Source organism: Agelaius phoeniceus, chromosome 5, assembly GCF_051311805.1.
Source record: "Agelaius phoeniceus isolate bAgePho1 chromosome 5, bAgePho1.hap1, whole genome shotgun sequence".
NCBI classification, from domain to species: Eukaryota; Metazoa; Chordata; class Aves; order Passeriformes; family Icteridae; genus Agelaius; species Agelaius phoeniceus.
In genome coordinates this window covers 26,942,841-26,967,468 of record NC_135269.1, presented here as the reverse complement: position 1 = coordinate 26,967,468, position 24,628 = coordinate 26,942,841, and the positions used below count along the sequence as shown (strand labels likewise).

General features: G+C 42.8%; 1 protein-coding gene across 1 annotated transcript in view; it reads left to right on the top strand.

Moving 5' to 3' along the window:
- Positions 1-1,111: 1,111 nt before the first annotated feature.
- UTP20 (UTP20 small subunit processome component) overlaps positions 1,112-24,628 on the top strand; it is a 63,783-nt gene continuing 40,266 nt past the window's right edge. The window contains exons 1-20 of the mRNA XM_054631257.2: positions 1,112-1,257; positions 1,795-1,875; positions 2,990-3,056; positions 3,248-3,380; positions 3,857-4,045; positions 5,031-5,112; positions 6,191-6,328; positions 6,714-6,869; positions 8,485-8,631; positions 9,128-9,262; positions 10,707-10,784; positions 11,392-11,570; positions 13,519-13,674; positions 14,202-14,290; positions 19,823-19,928; positions 21,135-21,285; positions 21,677-21,739; positions 22,050-22,208; positions 23,133-23,209; positions 24,078-24,157. Of these exons, the coding sequence (XP_054487232.2) occupies positions 1,213-1,257; positions 1,795-1,875; positions 2,990-3,056; positions 3,248-3,380; positions 3,857-4,045; positions 5,031-5,112; positions 6,191-6,328; positions 6,714-6,869; positions 8,485-8,631; positions 9,128-9,262; positions 10,707-10,784; positions 11,392-11,570; positions 13,519-13,674; positions 14,202-14,290; positions 19,823-19,928; positions 21,135-21,285; positions 21,677-21,739; positions 22,050-22,208; positions 23,133-23,209; positions 24,078-24,157 (2,311 nt within the window). The 5' untranslated portion in view covers positions 1,112-1,212. The remainder of the gene's footprint in view (positions 1,258-1,794; positions 1,876-2,989; positions 3,057-3,247; positions 3,381-3,856; positions 4,046-5,030; positions 5,113-6,190; positions 6,329-6,713; positions 6,870-8,484; positions 8,632-9,127; positions 9,263-10,706; positions 10,785-11,391; positions 11,571-13,518; positions 13,675-14,201; positions 14,291-19,822; positions 19,929-21,134; positions 21,286-21,676; positions 21,740-22,049; positions 22,209-23,132; positions 23,210-24,077; positions 24,158-24,628) is intronic.

Here is a 24,628-nt window from a genome sequence, read left to right as displayed (position 1 = left end):
CCTAATGCAAACGCCAGAAGTCCTTTCTATTCCTACAGCAGAAGAACAAGGTTTAAAGCTGTCTCAGTAGCTCTGACTCCACAGGTGCTGAAGCAAGCACGTTCCCCTACCTATCCAGATGACTATCATGCTAATGCCTTACTGCCTGCCTGTGGGCAGCCTTTCTGGACGCACCTGGCACTGTTTAACCTGCTGGGTCTGTTCGAAGCTGTGGGTCCCTACGTGCTCCTAATCGTGAACTTCAGCGTGCTCAAATCCACCTGTGTGTCTCTCCATCGGAACAGCCTGCAAGCCTGGTTTCTGACAGGGGCCTGGTCTGAACAGCCTGGAGCCTGGTTTCTGACAGGGGCCTGGTCTGAACAGCCTGGAGCCTGGTTTCTGACGGGGGCCTGGTCTGAACAGCCTGGAGCCTGGTTTCTGACGGGGGCCTGGTCTGAATAGCCTGGAGCCTGGTTTCTGACAGTGCCTTGAGCTGCCTGCAGCAGGCAGGACGGGCAGCCTCGGCAGGGACAAATTCTCAAGCTGGGCAAGACGCAACCTCGAACGACGGCGTGGTTCTGAGCTGTCCTTACTACACCTGCCCGCACCAAAGCTCCTTCCCACTTTAACTTCATCTCCCACCTCACTGACACGTCCTTCCCCTCCTGCAACTGCAGCCGCAGGCAGAAGCTCCCATAAACCGTGGTATTGCAAGGGACGACCAGTCCATAACCATTTGCTCTTGTAAGAGAACTTGGTTTGCATGCACTTTATCTGCGATGAACATTTTTGTTTAAATTGTTGAGGTCCGGACAAAAATCACTACTGAGATCAGGGAGCTGGGCAGCGGCCGTTCCGGGACGAGCCATCAGGTCTGTGCTGTGGGCTGCGCTCCGCCCCATCATCTTTCGCCATAGCACAAACTGCTCTTCCCTGGGCACCGCTGTGGCCTCCCCCGGGTACCGAGGTGCCTCAGCCCGCCGCCCTACACCACAGCGGCGGAGCTGGCCTGCTCTGCCCACGGCGCTGGGGAAGACCCGCTCGGTGCCAAGGTGAGCCGGGGACAGGACCTCCCCCGGCTCCGGGCACAGGTCCCGTTTGGCATCGCCCGCCCCTTCCGCCGGCGGTCCCGCCCCTGCTCCCGGCAGCCCGTGCCGGCATGGCGGCGCCTGGTGCCTAGGGCCGCACGTGTGGGACCCGCTGTGGGGCTCCGCCGCCGCCGCCACCGCCACCATGAAGAGCAAGCCCACGGCCCACAAGTCGGGCAACACGCACCGGGTGAGCGCCGGTATTAGTTCAGTGGTCGTGCCCGGCTGCCGAAGCGGCACCGCGGCAGGAGGCGTGAGGGTCGGCGGCGTGGCGGGCTCTGCTCAGCGCTGCGAGGGTCCCCGGGGCCGAGAGCGGCTGCTGCCCCGTAGCCGGCAGCTCCGGCCGCCGGGTCACCGTCCCTGACAGGCAGCAGGCTCACCGCCGCCCTAGCGTAGGAAATAATTCAGTGAAATTAACCAGGGCTGTTTCAGGAAGCCTGAGAGCGGGGCAGTTTGCTGAAATCTGGGTAGATTTCTCTGCATCTGTGTCATCGTGTTGTGCAGACGCGTGGGCTGTGAGCCTCTGTGTGCAGGTTGCGGGGTAGAGGGTCAGTCCTGCTCCTGGGTCTTTTGCCTTCATCTTCCTGTTGGGCTGATATTGAGGGGTATTATCCGGCAGCCCGTCTTTAGGAGTGGGATTTCTGTTTGCAGTGTGTGTATGCTATTGAGAGAGATTTGGAAGGGCTGTGCTCAGAATTGAGCAAGAAATGTGTCCTTTTTTTTGCAGTTTCTAACCTTTTCGGAGCGCCTAAGCAACATTAATATTGATATTATTCATCGGATTGACAGAACTGGGAGCTATGCTGAGGTGAGAGCAGCAATTGTGATTATTTTCTGAAATAACATCACAAATAGACATACTCCATGAAAGAGTCACTTAAGAAATTCATTTAGGAGGAAATTAGAAAGAAGCTCCTGCAAGAACTGCTTTTTCTGGAGCCTCATTTCATGCTTTGTTCCCTTTTACTTTTTTACCTGGTCTGCAGTATTGTCAATGAGGGACTTTGTCAGTACCACCCTGATGTCTTCCATCTGGCTGGTGGACCTGTTTCTGAATATGAAGGATGCTGCTGTTTCATTTAGCAGTCCTAGGACCAGGCTTGGAAGACTTGCATGTGCTTAGTAGCTGAGTAGTTGCAATAGAATCTGAAGTTTGAAAATCAAAAGCTGAAAAAGACCTCTAAGATTATTGAGTCTGACTGTTAACCTAACACTGTCAACTTCATCATTAAGCCACGTCCCTAAGTACTACATCTGCACATCTTTTAAATATTTCCAGGGATGATTGTTCTACCACTTCTCTAGGTGTCCTGTTCTAATGCCTTACCACCCTTTCAGTGAAGAAATTTTCCCCAATATCCAGTCTAAACCTCCTCTAGCACAACTTCAGGCCGTTTCCTCTTGTCCTATCACTTGTTACCTATGGACACCCATGTACTGGCAACATGTGTATAAAGTAGCAGCATGTGTCTTTCTGGATCATAAGGATCATTTCTATGTGTCATATATAAATCATCATTAAGATTATAGCACTTTGAGGGTTATTGCCACCTGGCCTTCTGGATTGTTCTGAACTTCCCACTCAATAGCTGAGAGGATGCCAAAAGAAAATCCCAAGGCATTGTGCTGGGTGAACTATGGCTCAGCATCTTAGATTATCAAGGCCTGTCAACGGAAGTATAAAAAGCAGTTGTGTAAACAAGTCCTGTCATCAGAAAATATTTTCAAATGTGTTTTGAATATTGAAAGAAAGGCTTATTTTCAGGGAAACTCCATAGTGCCTGTTGAAATGAGTAATTAAGATTTCTTAGAATATTCTTTAAATGATTAAGGCACTTGATAGTTGTCCTTATTTGAACCTCTCATTTTTACAGGACACATTCAGTAGGGTTGGTAGCTATTCTTCATCTTTGTTTTGGCAGGAGGTTGAAACCTACTTTTTCGAAGGACTGCGGAAATGGAAGGAGCTGAACCTCACTCACCATTTTGGTATGTCATTTATATTCATGTTTCCTGCTTCCCTTAGACTGCTAAAATATGGTTTTCTTCATCCAGAGCCCAGTGGGAGATTATTGACTGGCTTTTGGACTGGGCTCTGGAGCACTGTTATTCTTTAACACCCTACATGCTTACCAGGGATTGGACTAGTTTTCAGGCCTTCTCTTTTGTTGTTTGAACAGTGCAATTCTATAATGAAGTGGCCAACAAATGCCAGTCCTTCAACCAACTGGTTTATTACCAAAGTGCTGTTGTGCAGAGCTTGAAGACACATCTGCAAGTCGAAGGCAGTCTTGCTTACCAGCCCCTATTAAAGTAAGTATATGGTCACAAGAAGTAGTCATAACCCTTGATGGTATTACAACTAAGCATGATTCCTGTTGTAAGTGTTCTTTATCTTTATTGTGCTTGAGGAAATAAGCAATGAGATGCCCAAAGGGGTCATATTTCCCTGGTAGAGCTTTACAGTTCTTCAGGTCTTCAAAAAATACAGTTGTGACAAGGCAAACAAATTAGCTGGAGTGTTACTGAATGTCAGACATTATATTAATGTGCTTTGTTTGACATTAATAATTTGTTTTCTTGTTTACTGTTGTCTGCTTGATTTTTTGAAAATCTTAAGATTCTTGCTATCCGCAGCTGCCTAATAGGTGATATTTTTTTAAAAGTGGTATGTAAAAGTGATGCTGCCTTTCTTTCCAAGGAGACTGTGCTGGATTATGCAATGTTTGACTAGGTTTTGATTAGTTTGTTTTTGAAATGCACTAACACTGGTGTATTTTCTGAAACAGTCTAGTGGTGCAGCTGGCTCGAGATCTTCAGGCTGACTTCTATCCTCACTTCCCTGACTTCTTCCTGGCCATCACCAAGTTATTAGATACACAGGATACAGAGCTGCTAGAATGGGCTTTTACCTCTCTTTCCTATCTCTACAAGTATTTGTGGAGATTGATGGTGAAAGACATAGACAATATATACAGGTAAAAACCTTATTTAATGTCTGTCTTGATCAGCAGTTATTAGATGCTGTCGAAGTGTAAATGCCACATGAATACATGGTTTAATGCTTCAGTGTATTTTTTAGCATGCTTTCTCAGCTTTTTTCAGAGAGGAACTGGCCAAGCTCCAAGGAGTTACCAAATGCAGGGACTTCTAGGCTTGGGAAGTTCCTGAGCTACAGGTGCTTGAAGGCTGATTTTTTATGTGCTTGCTGTGTTTTTAAACCTTTCCTAGGTATCTGCTTTTGGCAGGTGCTGTAGACTGACTGAGCATGTGGCCTGACCCAGTGTGACCACTTGTTCAGTTTGAAATTGCTGATGTAGCTGGGCTCTTACTTTTGACATAGACAGTGGTTCCATGTTTTTTCCTCCTAATTTCAGTTTGGAACAGATGGAGCAAAAAACTGGTTACAAATTTCCTCCCCAGCCCAGGCTAAGCTGTCGAACATATTGAAAAATGATCTGCTCAATTTGAGAGAATCTGAGGCACCACTCCCTCTGCAGTGAACCTGTGATGAGCCATCTGCCACTGTTACTGATACCAGAAAACTGCAAATATTTGTCAGCCTTGCAAACTGAATCTTTCAAAACTTTTAAGTGTACAGGAGAGCCTGTTGGCTCAACTGGAATACAAATCTGTCATATAAATCAACTTTTGTCTCACTTATTGCTGCTAAACATATATCTTAAAAATCTTGATGCTGCAGTTGAATCTGTGTAGATCTGCAGATTTGAAAGGTATTTCTGATTGTGGCTTAATTTGCTTGGCACTGTCATTTGACCTTCTTTGCAAAACTCCTGTTCTTTATGCAGGGAGAGTGGAAAGGAATATAGATGAGGGAATGTATTGGCACAGGTTCTTAGTGTTTGTAAAAAGTGGTAATGTAAACTGGAAACAATTTTTTAACCAGCTAATGGCAATTCTTGCATTGCCCCTAAGACAATGGGTTATTTTGTGTCTTTGTAGCCTGTACAGCACCCTGCTGGCTCACCACAAACTCCACATCAGAAACTTTGCTGCTGAAAGTTTTGTCTTTCTAATGAGAAAGGTAAGTCAGATGTTTGAACTTTGATGCTATCTTCATTTTGAGGTGGTTTTTGGATTCAATGTGCAATATTAGGTTTTCTCCAGAGAAGGGTTATCAAAGCCTGAACTGGCATGCAGCGTGTCCTGAGTTGTCATTTTGTTTTTTGGGTTTTTTTTTGTCATACTGAGAATGTCATGCGTTCTATGTCAGTAGTGGCAAATAGAGGCCTTATCACTCTCTGTTTAGAGACGTTAAATGCCTTGGTTTATGTAAAATGAGTAGAAATAGTAAGGTTATCCTGCAGAAGGGAGGCTTGAATTTGTATGTGCACATTTTTTTATTGTCTTTTTCACCAATACTTAAAGCCTTTGTAGAACTGAAATTCTTGTGAGTTTTTCCACTCCTGAAGATCACTGTATGTAACATTCCCGGGCAGATCAGCCAAGATCAGGCAGCAGCCTTTCATGGAGTAAGGAAAAGGGAGTGTTAGTATTTGGGTTTTCTTTAGTCAAAATGTACAAAAGCCAGGATTCCTTAGACTGGCTAGCAAGTTTGAGTATCCTCATTTTTGTCCTAAGTTGAGAGACCTTAATAAAACGTGTTCATTTGCTTGGTTGTTTTTGGAAATTTCTGAACTTCAGTCAAATGATCGGAAACTGAGGTGTTTACAGTATTGGACCAGAGGTCCCTGCAGTATTCTCAAGTGTGGTTATAGTTTTGGACAACTGGATTCTGTGTTCAACTGATTCATGTCTCTGTCTCATCAGGACAGGGACTTTTTTGTTTCAGTTGTGACCAATTTAACAGTGCATTTATGCACGTGTTTAAATGTGCATGAGAAGAATGAAACCCATATATTTCAGCTGCAGTGACCTCAGCAGACCTGTGTACATTCTGGGGTTGTGGGAGCTGTAGTGACTGAATAGCTGATCAAATTTCTTCTTTGAATTTCCTTGTGTGGTCACAGAAATAATGAGTTTGAACTGTTGTAGGAAGGCAGAACTAGGAGAGCATGGTGCTGTGGAGCCTTTTGATTGTCTCTGTCCGTCTGGCAGCTCTGAATAGAAGATAATGGTTTTTTTCTCCTTATATTTTGTAGGTTTCTGATAAAAATGACCTCTTCAATTTAATGCTCCGTGACCTGGGAGAGCACCCTGAAAAGGTGGAAGGTGTAGGACAGCTGCTGTTTGAGATGTGCAAGGGTGTTCGGAACATGTTCCACTCCTGTGCAGAGACGGTAAAGACAAGATTGCTGCTTGAACTGTTACTGTAACAGGCCTTAGGCAGTGCTCACTGAAACCAGGAGTGTTTTCTCTTTCACCTCAGTGGCTCCTTGGTGATAAGCATGTTGGTAATTACATGGTAGGATCTGAAAGCCTTCTAAGAATATTTTTGGAGACAGGAAGGTTGTTTTAAGTAGTTCCTTTTCAGTATTCCTGTATGCTGAAATCACACTTCTTGCTGAGACATTTCAGATTTTAGGTGATAGCCTATTTTTTTCTCAATTCTAGAAAGAATTGAGGTCACTGGAATATTTTAGCAATACCTTGCACTAATTGGTTTTAGAATTGCTAGATTTATTTTCTAAGTGTAAGAACACTATATACTCTTTTCCTGTGCAGGCTATGAAGTTAATTCTGACGAAGCTGGGGCCTATGACTGAAGAAGAAATTGAGCTACCATGGGTAGCTGTTGGAGAAGCCTTCAAGCAAATGATCAAATCAGCTGCAGTGCATATCCATAAGGAGCATTTTGACATTGTCTTCAAGTGCCTGGAGGTACACTAATTGTTTTTCTTCTTACTGTTATTTTTTTATTCATGAGTGACAGAGAAAAAATTCTGCACTTATTGAGGAAAGTGTTTGTGTTTTACTGGACCAGAAATGGGTTTTTATCTGCTTTGGAAACACAAAATACAGAGTCATGGGAAAAATTCCACCCTTCTTTTCTAAGCTCAGAGTTACCCTGGTGGCTGTTTTGTGAGTGAGAAGGGAGCTACTGCAGGTGAGACTTGGAACTCAGTCCTGTGGCTGGGCAATGATGGTTTGTACAGTCTGCCTTTGCATGCACTGCAAAACCCTTGTTGGAATGTAGTGCTTGTTTTATGTTGCTGAACTATTGGTGGTTCAAAACCACTTTATGACAGTAAAAGGGAAGCTTTTTGCCCTTCGCATCTTTTTAAGGCAAAGAGTTAGGTTAAACCTGAAAATCCAAGTTTGAGCCTTGCAGCCAAGTAGTGAAAATCAGAATGTTTTCAGTCTGGGTGTTCCTGTGTTGCTGCTTGGGGGTTACACTCTGGTTTGAAGGAGCACAGCTGAGTGGTGTGGGCTGTGCTGTGTTGGATCAGGGTGATGTAGAATAATCAGCAATGACACAGCCTGGCAGTGTGTTTTGCTTACCTGGCCAATATTTAAAAGTTTGCAAACATGTGGTAGGGGGATTGAAGCCTTTTGCAACTGACAACAGACTGTGTCAGTTGTGCTCCTGAGGGATAAAACGGGAAACTGCAGGAAATGGTTCCCATGAGCTTTTTTAGGGTAGTCCTTCCAGCATGGGTAAATAATTCCTATTGGTTCCTTCTTGAGACTGCTTTCCTGTCACTAGCCAGTTTCCTAGAAAATCCCATTCTATTTCTCTGGCCACACCCAATATGGTAAGCAGTTTTTACCTGACTGTTATTAGCTACAGATTTGTTTATCACTGAATGTTTTGTATCTCTGAGGATACAAACCCTTTGTATATTTGACTTATCATCTGCAGTTGTTAGAAAATCTTGGAAATTTGTGACATATTTCCTTTTATTTTTAATGAGGCTTTTTCTTTTGCCTTGGAAACTGATGGATGCACAGGGGATATCTTGCTCAGAGGGAAGTATTCATGTAGTCTGTGATAGCTGTCTAAATTGAGTTCAATTTGTTGGATCAAGGGTAGAAGTTTATATCTTCTGTCTCTCTGGACAGAAAGAGACTAATGTAGAATGTAAATTATATAGGTAATCTCTCAGCATCCACATTAGCAAAATGATGCATAAAGTGTAAAAGTACCTAAATTCTGATAATTCCAGTGAAAGCTGGGTGCTTCCAACCCATTGTGGGTGTGGAACCCAATATTTCTCTTTCCTCCTTTGTATGTCAAGTGTCAGCCTTTCTGGGGACCCTTATTTTATGAGTTCCTTGTGTTTCTGTCCAAGGAGTCTGGGATGTGTTTTTACCTAAGGGAAATTTCACAGTGTTTCTGCACAGTTTAATTTGTGGAATATGTATGAAAGAGCCAGCAATAGTTTGTTGGGCAGCTGAGATACTGATTCTTCTGAATGTCCTTCAAATAGCAGTAACTGAAAGAGAGTCTGTTCATTTATCTGAAGCATTAAAGTTCCCTATTTTATTTAAACAGGAGTCACTCCTAGATTTGCAGAAGAAAATAACGAAGGTCAATAGCTCTGTGGCTTCAGAGCAGATGGAAAGGATTCTGCAAGCTTATCTGATCTTAGTGGAACATGCAAATGGATCTAAAATCTCACTGCCTGAAGATGTCTGTCAGGTGGGTCAGACTGGCACTTATATGTGTCAGAGAGGTATTGTTTGGATATGGAAGAGGTGTGGTCAGCTGAAGCATTTTTACACATTTCTGATGCATGTCTGGGCTTGGGATTTGAGTGAATGGAGACATACATATATTTTGAGTATTGCTACCTCTCTGATCCTGTGAGATTTTACCTCTGTATGGTAATGCTAGTGTAGCCCAGCTTCAAATGAGCAATGGGGAAAATGAGCTACTGCTTCTAGTGTCTGTTCCTGCCACTGTGGAGGAGATCCCCCCATATCACTGGTATAGAGCAGTTCTGCCAGATTCACATACATTTGACCCCATTAGGCTAGATTTAGGGCTTTTGGACTTCAGTGGGGCTAGTAGGATTTGTTTCTATGGGCTGAAGCTTAGAAATCTGTGCCCTCCTGATCCAGGGACTGTCCAGGCCATTCAGACCAGATAATCATTATCTTCATGGACAAATATGAGTTCTCTCTTTTCATTTCAGGTTTTAATGAAAATGTTACAGACACCATATCTCTCATCATCTTGCTGCAAGATGCTGCTGAATGCCATTTCTGCATTCTTGCTGGCAGAAAATGTTTTGTTGCCAGATTCTTTGACCAAGGAAGCTATCCAGAAGGTAACAAGGATTGCTGCTTATACCAGAAATCCCAGTCTTCAAATTCCCTAGAGCAGGGTGATTACTGGACATTCTATTTCAGGCTAGGAAATATGCTGTAAGGTTCCCTTCAGTCTTTTGCACAGATAATGAAGAACCTGCCCAATGCCTTAAATGAAGTCTGATGAGGTGTTGGGATTACCTGAGAGTCTTGCACAGTCTGTCAGTATAGCAGTGTCACCATGGCAGACATCATTGCAATGAAATCCAGGCTCTAATTCAAACACCTACAGCCTCTGTAGAGAAAGGAAGGACAACAGTGAAGGAATGCATCCTGCCTGTGATGATAAATGATAATCATCTGATAAAGCAGATCATTGAGTCAAACTTAGTGGAAAAAAAAATTTAATTAAGTTTCCAAGCATTTAATGAGCATGCCTTAGCCTTGTGGACAAGGTTCACACAAGTGCAGTTTTGATTTAGAAAGTACAGGGGTAAGCATATTTCAGTACTACCTTTGCTCCTGGAGCATTGACATTATTATCTGCATACATTCCTATCAAATGTAGTGTTGCAAAGATCAACAGGAGATTATACTATGGAGTCTGATTCCTTAGTTTTCATGTTACAGTAAATTATATTTTTGCAACTAACAGTGTGGACCACAGTTTGTAGTGTGTGTGAAAAAATATTTCAAATAGAAATGCCACGCAATTTACAATGGGAAAGCAAGACTTGCAATTGTTTAAAGAAGATCAAATTTCATCTGGTCTTCAGTGTTGACTTGTGCTGAAGTAAGATTGGTTTTGCCTGTGGCATGAGGCCAGTTTTGCTCAGCAGACTTCGTCAAACATTTGAGGATATTTGCGTGGGCTTCTGTTAAACTGGAAGGAGGCTTAAAGCTGTCCTTGTGTTCTGAAGGGTCTGGGAAAGAGAGATCTGGGTCTGTCTTTTATGTTGGCATTGAGGAGTACTGATCCTGGGTATCTCAAAGGACTGTTCCTATTTTGGATCATTCAAAAGCACAGAGGTTTGCCCATGAGGTAGTGAGCTTTCTGCAACCTGCTATGAAAAAATGCCGAGTTGAAATATGTTTTGGGCCTAAGCTTTTTCCTAACACTTAGTGTGTCTGTGCTGCAGTTCTAGAACTTTCAACTTCTGTTTTCCATATCACACTGAAGAGATAGCTCAGTTGGCTTTGCACAGAGACAGTAGGATTGAGTAGTGTTTGTCAAAAAGGGTTGTGTCAGTAGGTTTTGTTAAAAAGGACTGTACATTTCTGTACCTAAATTGTCTCTTGGAAACAATGTTGCTCTGTGTGCTGGAATTAGCAAGAGGGCCAGGCAGAGTATCTCAAGAGTTCAAAGAATGCTTGATTTGTATACCAAAAAACATGTCACAGGGGTAGTGAAGAGCTCACTATGAAATGTTTCTCTTTCTGCAACCTTTCACTTGCATCTTTCAGGTATTTGCAAGTAGATTTGAACGGCATTTTCTTTTGGACTTCTCTGAAGCAATGTTCACAATGAAGCAATTTGAGAGGGTAGGTGGAAGTGATTGTGCATTATGTTTATTTTTGTTGCTAAAGGGAACTGGAGATTCCACAGTATACTTACCTGCCTTGAATGCTGAAGGATTGTTGTGTATTGACATGATGTTTATTTAAACTTCTGTTATGATCTGATAAGAAGGAAAGAGGTTACTTGTGCTATTGTGTTCAAGTTGTTAAGGCTTCTCAGAGTTGGAGAAGGTGATAGATACCTGTTCACAAAAAGAAGCTTGTTAAGAGGGTGAGTGTGTTATGGGTGGGAGGAAGAGAATGAGTTCTGAAGAAATTAAGTAGAAATGAAAAATAAGCTGTATAAGTGGTGATCTGGGAGGAATCAAATTAATTAAATGAAATGGGAAGTGAAAGCCAAGTCAAGGATCTGGAGTGTCCTGATAAGACTGGATTTGGTGCAAAGTGAGTTTTTGCATTAAATTAACAGTCCCTGCTGGTGTCTAGGGGCACCAGAACTAAGTCCAATGCTTTGCTGGCTTATTTGTGAGCATTTGGATTTCCCTGTGGTTTGTGTCAAGGGTTTTTTTGTGGATTTGATGATGGTTAAAAGACTTTCCAATCTTTGACCTTTTTTTTTTTGTCTCTTCAGCATTTTCTCCCATGCTTTCTAGAATACATTGAACATTGCTTCTCTGGCACAGATGCAATCACAAAGGATGAGGCCGTGGCGATTCTGGCTAAACTCATTTTGGTGAAAGCAGAGCCTCCTACAATTGGTTCAATGGCATTTGAAAAGTACCCTCTTGTTTTCAGTGAGGCATCTGTCAGGTGAGACTTGTCAAGTTCAGCTGACACTAGATGTGTGTGTGGCTCTAGGCCTGAGGGCAGTGCAGAGCACATAAAAGTTGCCCTCCAGTATTTGCTGGAGTTGCATAAAATGGCACATTGCTGGCAGATTTGCAAACCAAGTGATATAGTATGACATCACTTGGCTTTTTGAAATCATATGAGAAGAGATGCTGCTTTGGAAAGGTGGTCACTGATACAAACAGTGTGTGGTGCACATATGATGGGGATCTGTTACACCATGATGCAAACTGCATCCCTTGGCAGTTAACCTTTGTAGTGAGTGCAGCAATTCAGCTTTTCATCATTGCTAACCTCCTGCCTGTGCCCCAGCTTTTTTCCCTGTATGCATGTGTCTTGTCCAGGAGCTTTCTTGGCAGCAGTACAATAGTCTTGCCATAGAACCCAGCTGGATATCAAAGGACATGTAATTAATCCAGAAGCAGCACTGTGCTGGCACAGCTTGACTGCTTTTAGTTACAAACCTAGCTTGGTTGCAATGAAGTGGTTGCTTTCCCTGGAGCCTCTTCAGAAAATTAGGGGTAACCACTGAAGCACAGAATGACCATTGCTAATCTAATGATAGTGATTTTTCTAGTAATTCTAACTCAGCTAATTCAAAACTTTTGACTTTGTATTGCCTTTTATGTAAGGTCTGGTTTTTCCTTTAAGCAATCTACTCTGTGTGGTTTTTTCCTCTTTTTATTTAATAGTAGTGGAAGCACTGAGGTTTCAGGAACAGAAGGTTGAGTCAAAATGATTAAATTTGGTTTTCTTCCCTTGTTTTCTTTTTTTCTGGATCTCTATTTTTTCAGTGGTTTGGAGTACAGAGCTGCAAGGACCTTGGTCCTGCTTGGACTGGCTTTTTGTGCTCTTGCAATGTCAGTGGTGTAAATTACGGTCAGGAGACATCTCAAGAGTTGCATACCCTGTCTCCTACCTAGTTTTTAAATACTCCAATTCTGGAGATTTCTGAGCTGCCTCTGGCAGTCTGGGCCAGTACTTTGGTATCTTTACACTTACACAGGTTGTGTTTTATTTATTTGGGCTTTTTGGCTTTTGTTTTTTTTTTCTTGGGTTGTTAGGGGTTTTTCCCCCAGTCCTCAGTGTATAACTTAAACCTTCTTTACAGCAGTTTAAATCCCTTGCTGCTTATCTTATCTGCTGGAAACATAAAGAGCAGAATATTTCTTACTCTTTGCATCAAGCTTTTACAAATAGCAGGCTTTCATCATCAAACATGTCTAAGATCTTCTTTCTCTGGACCAACAATCCTAATTCCTTGAGGTTTATTTCATAAACGTATTTTCTTATGCCTCTAATAATTCTTATTGTTGGCTTTTTATGAGCTTCTGTATTTCTTGACAAGTGAAGCCTATGCAGCCTTCTGACTGTGATGTTGCAAACACTGGGTGGAATGGAAAGATTGCTGTGCATGAGTGTGAAGGACTCCAGTTCATCTGTTCCAGTATGGTGTCAGCCCTTTCTGCCTGCAAATAGGCTTGTTGGTTTGGGCTCACCTTGTGATTCCATTTAAGTCCCAAAACTTTTACCTCACTGTTCGTTTTCTGTCATCCATCTGTGTCAATGTTATCATGGTATATTAACAACAGTTATAGAGATGACTCTCAGGTGTTTCTAGAGTCTATATGTCCCAGTTGTGAGGGTGTCCAACTGAGAACCAGTGTCTTTCTAGAAATATTATTTGACCTTGAAATAAAGAGCTGATATTTCTTGGGGGCCATGTTTTATGCTCTTCAGCATGACTAGATGATGTTTTGTGCAGTAGAAGGTACTAAGAAGAAAAAAATCTGTGTTATGCAAGTCCTTTTTGCTAGAAGTAGACAACGTAATTTTGAATATCATAGGAGCAAAAAAAAATCTCTGATATACAGTGGTGAATTATTAAAAAATTTGGGTTTATTTTTAGCTCTAATACAAGGCAACAAACAAGTAAAAGACAAGGAGAAAACACAGGAGTATCAGTGTTGGATCATGTACTGTCTTTAATGCATTTACCGAAGGAGGAAGACATCACTGACCTTTCACAGTCTTGGGTTGCCTTGGTTGTACTACCACATATTAGGTAAGGGATATTCTAAGGTACTGTTGTCATGTATTTCTGTAGTACTGTCTTCTTTCTTAGTGCCTATTTGCTCTCTTTCTGTAAGAAATCACTTTACTAAGGAAAGGACAATAAGTGCTAGTGCTAGGCTCAGGAAACTGGGGTTAGAAGACAAAAACAAGTGCTGTATGGAAATACCATGAGTCAACAGTAAAGACTGGAATAGAATATCAGCTTCTTGATTGCCTACTCACTAAATATGGTGCTTTAGTGTATAGAGATGTTCTTGACACATTTCAGTTTGTGTGTTTTAAGCACTATCCTCTCTCAACAGTATTTTTTCAGTAATTATTGAAGGACTAATTAGAAAGAAGATGCAGTGAGTGCTACAACTTAAATTGTGAGTCAGAAATAGCAAAAACATTTTGCTGCTGGTTTCAAACTTGGAATGAGCTACCTGTAATTTAATAAAGATAAACAGGATAGAAAATTTTATATGTAGGTGTCAGTGTAACAGAAATAAAAGTCTTCCCATTTATTTTGAACAGACCAATGAACAAAGACCACATTCTGCCTCATGTGACGAATTTTATAGACTCTCTCTTCACAGCCATTGACAAAGGAAGCCTCTGCAAAGGTCAGTTACAGTTACTTCCTGTTTATTTGCTTTTTGTTGATATATAAAAAAATAAAAGCAGTTTTTCTGATCTTACAAAGCATGAAAATGAATAGTGGTAGCATTGTATCCAAAATTACCAGCTTGACTTAAACTAGAAGAGCAAAGCTTGGGAGGAAACTACCTCCAGGAAAACGGAGGAACATTTGCTGTTCCTAATAATGATGGGGTGACAGATGTCCTGCATAGTGGAAGACAGAGGTGATTGGGAAGAAAAAGAAGAAAGTGAGGAAAAAAAAGAGGAAGGAAATCTATCTAAATCAAATCCAGGCTGAAAAGAAGAGACTGACTCATAAGCTCCAATTCAAACCTATAGTGCAAAGTTTAGGGTGTTAGCATCTGTCAGTGAATAGCTACTCATCAATGACAGCTATAAACTCCAATTAGATATCATTGTCTCAAACCCTTTGAGCTCTGTGTTGGGTGCCAAAGAAGACCCTTGTGGTTTAACCCCAGCTGGCAACTAAGCCCCACCCAGCTGCTCACCTGCTCATACTTGCCCAGTGGGATGGGGCAGAGAATCAGAGTAGTAAAAGTGGGAAAGTTTGTGAACTGAGATGAAGGCAGCTTAATAGGTAAAGCAAAAGCTGCACACAGAAGCAAAGCAAAACAAGGAATTCATTTACCACTTCCCATGGGTGGGCAAGAAACTTCCAGGAAAGCAGCATTATGCCATGCATAATAGTGACTTGGGAAGACAAACACCATCACTCTGAACATTCCCACTTTATCTGCTGAGCATGACCATATGTTTTCAAATATCCCTTTGGTCAGTTGGGGTCAGCTGTCCTGGATGTGTTCCTTCCCAGCTCCTAGTGGGCTGGTGGGAAAAGCAGAAAAGGCCTTGATGCTTTGTGAGTGCTGCACGCTGATAACAAAAACATCCCTGTGTTGTCAACACTATTTTCAGCACAGATCCAAGCCAGAGCCTCATACCAGCTGCTATGCAGAAACTCAGCTCTATCCCAGGCAAAACCAGCACATTCCCTGCCTGTTATTCAATGCCATTTATGTCATACTCAGGTACCACACTATCCAATGCAGCCTCATTATCCACCTCTTCCCCTCCCATCCTTTGATATATCATTCCCTTAGTCTGTGGACCACCCCTGTAAAATGTTCACAGAATTATCTGCCGAGTTCATTTTATCCACAAATCTGGGTTCCATCTGTTATGGTGGTCACTCAGGACAGGAGAGTTGGTGTCTTGTGTGGAATTGTTTGCCACCAGAGTCAGCTCATGTTAATTCACTGCTGCACTTACACTGCTTCTTGTAAAGCTTGTCTTCCATTGGTTTGGGTGGTTCCTGCTATAGTAGTTCCTACAACATGTGCCTTAAACCTACCACATACAAATGAAATGGGTTACAACAATTTAAAGTTGTATCTGTTATAATCTCCACCCCAGTCCCTTTGGGCCAGGCCACAGGGCTTAACATTGCAATGAACTCTTCTCCTTGCCCCTGCTTGGGTTTGAATTTACCCACAGTCTTGTGAGGGGAGTACCTGCTCCAAGTGGAGTCTTACATACAAGTCCCAGTTTCTCCTGGGGTTTACCTGCTGTGGTGTAGGCTTCCCCATCACCACAGGTGTTTTGGGGTGCATCCGTTCCAAGGTAGCCTTATCCATGGGCCACAGTGCCTTCAGAGATGTACCTGCTCCAAATGTGGCCTTACCCATGGCTGCTCTCCCTCAGGAATGTACCTGCTGTCATGAACTTGTCTGTGGCCACACACTTTGAGGTGCTCCAGCATGACCTCATGCATACCTGGGGAGGACTCACAGTGTACCTGCTGCAGCATGTACTTACCCACAGGCACAGATGCTTCAGGTGTACTTTCTCCAGCCTGGAATTACCCTTGGGTCACAATTCCTTCAGAGGTACACCTGCTGCAGCATAGACATAACTAAAGCCATAGTTGCTTTGAGATGTATCTGTCATGGACTTAACCACAGCCACAGATGCTTTGGGATATCCTGCTCCTGTGTGGACTCGTCCATAGGTCACAATCTGATTGACTCAAGTTCACAGTGGAGTTCCAGCCTGGCTGGTACAGCAGGACAAAAAGAGCAGCACTGCCCTGGCCACCTGCCCACCTGGGCGCATTGCCATGGCTGTTACCAAAATGTTCCCAGGTACAGCAGAGAAGGATGCTAAGCAGTACAGCACTACAGCTGTGAAAGCAAAGAGCAGTCACTAATGATCAGGGGCTGCTAAAATACAGTAAGACAAGCAAGCCTTAGGGCAGGCACAGAAGCTTGCCAATTAATATTAATAGCTAAACAGCAATAACAGCTTTCAATCAGGGTTCAGCCTGCACATTGCAACCTTGCATTGCTCAGGTTCTGTGTGTGCCAGAGGAACACTGCTGTTTCTTCTAACCTTGCAAGCCACATGTTGGGTACCAGAAAGAAGTGTTGTATTTTAACCTCAGCCAGCAACTAAGCCTCACACAGCTGCTTGCTTACTCAGCAGGGATGAGGGGAGAGCATCAGAAGGGTAAAAAGGGAGAAAACTCAAGGGTTGAGATACAGATAGTTTAACAGATAAAGCAAAAGCCATGCATGCAAGTGAAGCAGAATAAGAAATTCATTCACCATTTCCCAAAGGCAGGCACGTGTTCAGCTATCCCAGGAAAGCAGGGCTCCATCACTCATAACAGTTACATGGGAAGACAAATGCCATGCCTTCTTCTTGCCCCTGTTTTAAATGCTGAGCATGGTGCTGTATGATAGGGGATATCTCTTTGATCAGTGGGGTCAGCTGTCCCAGCTGTGTTCCACTGGTGGAGTTAGTTTTCATCACAGTGGCTGGTATGGGGCTGTGTTCTGGATTTGTGCTGAATACAGGGTTGATAATACAGAGATGTTTTCGTTACTACTGAGCCTACTGCTGCTGCCAAGGCCTTTTCTGCTTTTCATGGTGCTGTGCTGCCAAGGAGGCTAAGGGTACATGGCAGGCTGGGAGGAGGCACAGTCAGAACAGCTGACCAAAGGGGGATATTCCAGACCTTATCACTTCATGCTCAGTATATAAATTGTGGGGAAGGAGGAGGAAGGGAGGGGATGTTTGAAGTGATGGCATTTGTCTTCCCAAGTCACCCCTACATGTGATGGGGCCCTGCTCTCCTGCAGATGGATGAACACCTGCCTGCCCATGGGAAGCAGGTTCTTGTTCTGGTTTGCTTGTGTTCATGGCTTTTTTGCTTTATCTCAACCCACAAGTTTTCTGGCTTTTACCCTTCTGATTCTCTCCCTGATGCTGCTGGTGGGGGAGTGGGCAAGTGGCTGTAGGGGGTTTGGTGGCTGGCTGGAGTTAAATGACAACACCCCTCCCAATGCCTTGTGTACCTCCAGCCTCTCCACTGGTGGAGTGGGGTGAGGAGCAGGAAAGGAGCAGGAAAGCCCTTGTGTGAGTGCTATTCTTTGGTAACAGAAACATCCTTCTGTTATCAACAGTTTTCAGCACAAATCCAAAACAGAGCTACATACTAGCTGCTATGAAGAAAATTGCCTCTATCCCAGCCAAAACCACTGCACCATCTCTGACCCAAGTGGCACCACCAATTCTAAATGCTGCATCTTTTCTCCAGGAAGAGTTGGTTACTGGTTGTCTTCCCTCTCTCGCCAGAAAAAAAAAAATTAACTGAGCCTGCATAGAGCAGGGCAGTTACTCAGAGATCTAGAAAGTATTTGACCTTGTGACAAGCTAAAAACAACTTTCTGAATGCTTCACGTTGAGTATTCATTGTTCCTTTGTTTGTAAGAGCTGTCTGTCATTTTCCATTTATAATACCTTTGTTACTATTCCTAAATGTATCCACCAATCAGCTCTATTGCTTTTTCTTCTTTAAAGAAGCTTTGTCAAGCATTTAGGTCTTTCTTTTATCATATTTGCAGGTTTTTCATGCTGTCATGATTGTTTTATTGGTAATGTACTTAGCCTAAAAAAGGAATATCTAGAATTTCTTTTCTTGGGTCTCATCTTTGCTGGCAGTAGTAGCAGCACTGCTCAGGCTCTGTGTGCATGCCAGAGGCACATTGCTATTTCTTCCTTTGTTGATAAGGGAAAAGAAAGTAAATGCATCCTCAGTCCTGTACTCATGCCTCCTATTGTCCCATATTACACTTAATTGCTTGGTTTTCTTCACCCTTCCCCCAAACTAGAGTTCCTGGATACTTTTCTCAACCCCTGGCATTCTTTCCACCTCCATGACTCCTGCAATTCCTTCACCTTCTACTAGGACTCCAGTCTTCTCTCACTGCCGCTGCAAGGCTCCCTGTGCTCTATTTGACCTTCCTGCCCTCTTAGCCCTGAGGCAAAGTGCAAGTTTCAGAACTGGGTATTTCTGGTGTTCTGGTTGCTGTGGAGTGCAAGGAAACGGGCTTGAAAACTGGGTCAGAGCAACAGCAAGGTATCTCTGGCAGCTCTTCAGGGCCAGTATGGAAGTGCTTCCCTTATTGATCACACAGGAGTGTCTGTAGTGAGGTGGAAGCTGCTATCTTTGTCCAGCATGGGCATACTGCTACCAAAGGGCATGCAGATTGCACCTTGGGAACGGTCCTTACACTATGCAGATAGATGCAGAAAGTTTCCTCCTGTCATTACTTGATGTTTCTTCTCTCTTTGAGGAGCTCCCTGTGGAGGTTAATGGTTAGCAGGATCTGGGAAATTACATACCTGGGGAATTATGCAACTTAGAATAGAGGAATGTTTGCAGAGGAATAAATAGGATATGAATGTTCACTTCCCTTTCTTTTCCATTGGCAGCATGTAAGAGAGCTAAATCTTTTAAAAACTTTCTTTAATTTGCCTGGTTTAGGAACAGTATTTCTTTAACCTGGAAAGAGATGAAGGAGGGGAATTACTTTTTTTTCTTGCCTGGCATGGCATTGGCTATCTTGTGCTTCTGGCAAACCCTCCATCTCGAAAGGAGTCTGAGAGGTTTAGAAAGGAGACAGAATTCAGCAAATCCACCTGCCATTCATTAATATATACTCAGTCTTTAGGTACATGGGACAGCTTTAAAGATCTTACACAGTAGTGCCTTGCCAAAGTTCCAGTTTTATAGGCACCTGTGTAGTGGTGGCATCAGTATGTATTTTTGCTTTGTTTTTGCTGCATTCACATCAATTTGGCAGCATTTCTTCCTTTTGAGCAGAGTGCTGTCTGTGACTCCTGCCACAGTGCTTAGCTCCAGATCCCTGCTTTCTGCACATGTGGGTGTGATGGAAACATGCAAACTGGGAGCTGTCACAGTTTTCAGTGCTGGCTTGCTGCAGGAGGCACTTACTTTGATAGCCAGGGAAGCACTTCTTTTATGTGTTATGGTTGTGTGTTATGGTTAGAAAATACACATGCCAGTTCTGGGCTCCATATGCTACCTTATTTCTCTGACTCCAGCCGTACCAGGATGGGAATGCACCATACAAGCACAAGTCACTGAGAGCTGAGTAAATTTACAAGATGTTCTTGTTCTTTCTCTGCTCCAGGAAACCTGTTTGTGGCCTGCCAAGCTGTAAGTACTCTCCTTAGTTTGGTGGAATCTGCTGAAGTACTCCATTTGTTACCTGTGGAGCGTGTCAAGAGCTTGGTGACGTAAGTAAACTCTGCCTGTTCTGTGGTGCTTCATGGTTTTCCTTGGAAGGGCAAAAATTTGCCTTTGCCTTTACATAAGAGCTGGTTAAATGCTTCTTTGTGTGCTGTCCATTCTGTTATGCTGGTGCATTGCTGGTGCATTGCTTCAGTATTGTGGTTATGTAATGGAGCAAAGTTGTAGGCTCTTTCTTTGGAGAGCTAGGTGGATGTAGTTCCTGTTCAATGACATTTTCTCTGCAAACTGATGCTTTCTTAGCTGCAGGGTAGTGTGTCAAGTAAGTTGGTTCTAGTTTTATGTTGGAGTGCTACCCTGGTTCTGGTTTTGCTTTGGAATGCTGTACCTAGTAATTCTGTGTTACATTATAATGACAGAAGAGACAGGAACAGCACTTTCTGAGCTGTGTCAAAAGCCTGAGTTTGCTCCTGGTGTTGGGATTACACCATGTCCTTGCATACCCATGTTTGTGCTTGCTCCATGATGGGAGGAGATTTTGTGTACTCCATTTTATTTATTTTCACTCTATTTAACTTATAATTAGCACAGAAAACTCTCTGGCTGGAGGGACAGGGAGAGAGCTGAATGCTCTCTCTGGCATCTCCAAGTCTTTAGTGGCTTGAGCTTCAAAACATCCTGTTCATTTAGGAAGTTGTGGTGCTCATGTCTGGGGCATGATGGACATAAAACAACTTGCCCAGATCAGACAGGAATTATTGGCAATGAGCTTTAGCCTAATATTTTCCTGTCAGCTCTGTGCAGAGGATGTGAAACCTGCTTGGAGCAAGGGATGTAAGGTAGCAGAAGGAGGTTTCTCTGTGAGCAGACAGGATTCCTGGGGTCTCACCTAAACCTAGATTATTTCTCTTCTGTTGAAGTTGATCACTGACTGAGCACCTGGGCAGTACCAGAAGCCCTGGTGTGACCTATGCAGATTTATTTTCTGCAGCTGTGTGTCCAGCATGCAAGCCTCAGCTTTACAAGCCTGATTGACACAAAGGAGGGATCTCATGCCTCTTGGGCTGTCATGGGTTTTGCAGCTACAAGTCATTGTGCTGGTGAAGTTTAATTTCACTGGCCTGCTGGTGCAAGCAGAGTCTGAAATCATGGAATGTTCCCTTAATGTTGTAGTTATCACTACTGCCTTGTTTTTTAATACCAGTGTTGTTGCAGTGCTTTCTGTATGCTAATAAAATCATCTGTTGTTTTAGCACTTTCCCTTCAGACCCCTCTGCATTGCTGTTGGCTGATCTCTATTACACGAGGCTGGCATTATGTGGCTGCCAGGAGCCCCTTTCCCAAAGGAACCTAATGGACTTGTTTGAGAAGTTGCATCCTAATATTTCCACTGGTGTTTCCAAGGTAATCTGCTGTTTTGAGCACATGCAAAGTAATTTGTATTTTAACAATCAAACAAAAGTAAACTTAGTTAAATGATAAAGTCTGGAAGGAGAGGCATGATGAGACTGTAAAGCCATTACTGCCATAGTGTCTGCTGAGACCTGTGTCAATGGGGCATGAGTTAACAGAGGTTAACTGTTAGCCCTGTCAGCCTTGCCTCTTCCCTAGAGCTAAATCAGGGCAGGAGCATAATGCATTCACTTCTAATTGCTTTCTAGACTTCAGGAATTCATCTGTTTCTCAGCACCAAGGTGAACCTAGTGAAATCAGTGTGCTGTACCAGACATTAATCTCTCTGGAGGTGTGTATTTGTCAATTCATATTGCCTGACATATGCTTCTCCTTGGAATAGGTCCGGCTGTTGACGGTTCGAATTCTAAACCATTTTGATAATCCACCTTCTGCACAGATTGAGGTAGGGCTAAAGCTTTTCATTTAACATTTCAAAGCTATCTGTGTTTTGTGTGAAGTGTTGTTCACTTAGCAGAAACAAAATGTATCTGGTAGAGGTGGTCCTCTGCTTTTGTCCTTTCACATTCCAGTCTTATTTCTTAGTCCCCCACCTCCTGGTGTTCTCAGATGTGTTCCTAAATGGTGGAAACCAGAGCAAGTCCTTTGACTTTGTTCTTTTGTCCAGAATGGCTGTGAGTCTGTATAGTTTTTTTGAAGTACTTTTCAATGAGATAAAGGTACTCTAATAGAATTCATGTCACTTGTTTGTTCAGGGTGATGGCACAGGGGAATTCCAGCCATTATTTTCCATATTGCTCCAAGCAGAACTTGTGCCAGCAACAGTGAATGATTACAGAGAAAAACTTCTCCATTTGAGGAAACTAAGATGTGACATAGTGCAGCCTGCAATACCAAGTGGATCCTTGCAGGAGGTAAGGATTTATTGTCAAAAAGCAGTTGTCACATTCCTTTATTCCAAGAGAATGTTCTTATTTCATCACATGGATTGCAGAGTGTTTAATGAGAGTGCATCAAAAAAGTCAATTAACTCTCAGATTATGTTTTAGAAAACTTACTTGTTAGTAGGGATCCCAGATCCCATTGTCCTCAGGAGTACTGTGTTAAGTAGTAAAACAGTGGTATCCAGATAAATGGCCCACAGTCAGATTAATCTGCGTTTGAAGTCATGGAAAGGAAGGCAAATGATTCCAGGGAGAAACGAGATGTGAGCAAATTTAAACTCATGACCTTGCCATGTCCTCAGTGTGGTTGAACATTGGTAGGACTCTCACTGGCTATTGGTGACCTCACTTCTGGATCTTGCTTCAGCAGGAATTTTTTTTATGCCTCTAATTGTTGAATGTCCTCTGCTGCTGAGCTAAAGGGGGTCTCACATCCATGAGGAAGGATTGTAGGTCACTCCTCCATGTAGCTCAGTGAGGAGATCATGCCATTAGGCCTAGTGCAGTGAGTACTCCTCTGGGCAAACTTTCATCTGTCTGAGGTCCCTCATTTTGCTGTGGCAGCACTGAAGTTGATGAGAGAGACAGTCCAGATGATCTGTCCTGAACTGGTTTTTCCATATTCATGTTATTTTGGTATAGTTATGAGATCTCAGTGTAGCTTACAGTAAATGGGTTCTAGATTTCCACATGAAGCTATGAAGAAGTAAATTGGTTCTAGATATTCCACATGAAGAAATTATTATGTATGTGACATCCTTCATCTCTTGTAGCAGTCCTGAAAACATCTTAGACCAAAGTTTCCCCTTTGAGAGAAAGAAAGGTTAGAGGAGCTTGGTTGGTCTTTAACTAGTGTTTCTGCATCTCACAAGATGGTGTTGTGTGTCGTTCTAGGTGCCTCTTCGGTATTTACTAGGAATGCTTTATATTAACTTCAGTCCTCTCTGGGATCCTGTAACTGAACTTATAACGTGAGTATATGCAGTTGGATGCTGCAGTCTGTAGTTGTGTCACAGGACATTCCTTTCATTCTTCTGTGAACTGAAGCTGAGGTAAAAAATGCCCAGTTTGGAGAGATTTGTGCAAGAGAACCTTCATGTGAGATCTTCTGAAATTAATTTGATCTCTCAAATCTCAGCCTGTGTAGACTCTTCAGTTTACTTCCTGATTTTTTTACTTCAAAGGGAACTTGCAACAAATACAGTCAAATAACATCAGAGTTTCAACAAGAGTTTTTAGTCAGAGGTAGCAGGATTTGATTTATGTTTCACAAATGTTTAAAGGAACAAGAAATCTCTCTGTTTCCTCATCTGCTAACTTTTCTGTCCTTACTGGAAAACCTCTAAATCGTACTAAAGAGTAGGGAAGTCTTAGCATGGTGAAAAAATAAGTGACTTCTTTCAGCATGACTTCATCTTCTTTTTTCCTCCCTTTGTTGTATGATTAAAAAGGATGGGATTTTCCTCTTCAAACCAGTGAATTAATTAAAGAAAAAAATTAAACCAGCTCTTCAAAAGATATGTCCATGGTAATTCTTCCTTTGATTCTATATGATTTGCTGTACAGAAGTCAGTAGAAAGCTTGAGAATATTTTTACTCAATTTTGAGTTCATTTGAAGTCATGGGATACAACCAGATTATTTTAATAACAGTTGACATTTGGGATCCATGAGAAAAGGCAAGGAAGTGCTACAGCTGCATTGTGCAGATGTCCTGTCTCTGGACAGCCACATTAAAGCAGTGATCAAAGCCTTTGATTGTGGTAGTTGATAACTAGCTGAGTGACGCTTGCCTTTTCTTATCTTCCTTCTAATTTCATGCTGTATTCTGCTTTGTTAGTTCTCATGCAAAGGAAATGGAGAATAAACAGTTCTGGAAGGTCCTGTATGAACATTTGGAGAGGGCTGCTAGCTATGCTGGTAAGTCACCTATCCTAAGCATGGTTATCATAGCAACCCAGGTAAATGGTGAATTATATGCCTGTTTTTCAAGTTCCCCAAACTTATGTATGATGGGGGAATTCAGAACCAGTACTGCTGTCATGTCCAGGGCAGGAGTAGAGAGGCTTGTGAGGAAGCTGTGTCTCCTGTCCTAAACACCAAACAGTAGCTGGAAAAGGCCACCTGCATTACAGGAGGGAGTTGCAGGTTGTTGGAAACCCTTCAGAGTTTCATCTCTGCTTAAGGCTGGCCCTGTTCAGACTGGTCAGGAGCAGTGACAAAACCTGTGTAATGGTGCAGACCATCTTCCTGCTCCGTGGAATTTCTGCACACAGTGTGTGCTCTTGAGGTTCACCTATGGGTATATGCAATCTAATAGTTCAATACAGAGTCACAAGTGTGCAGCCATTTGTGAACTTCCCTGTTACTGAGGGGAACTGAGCCCAGTTG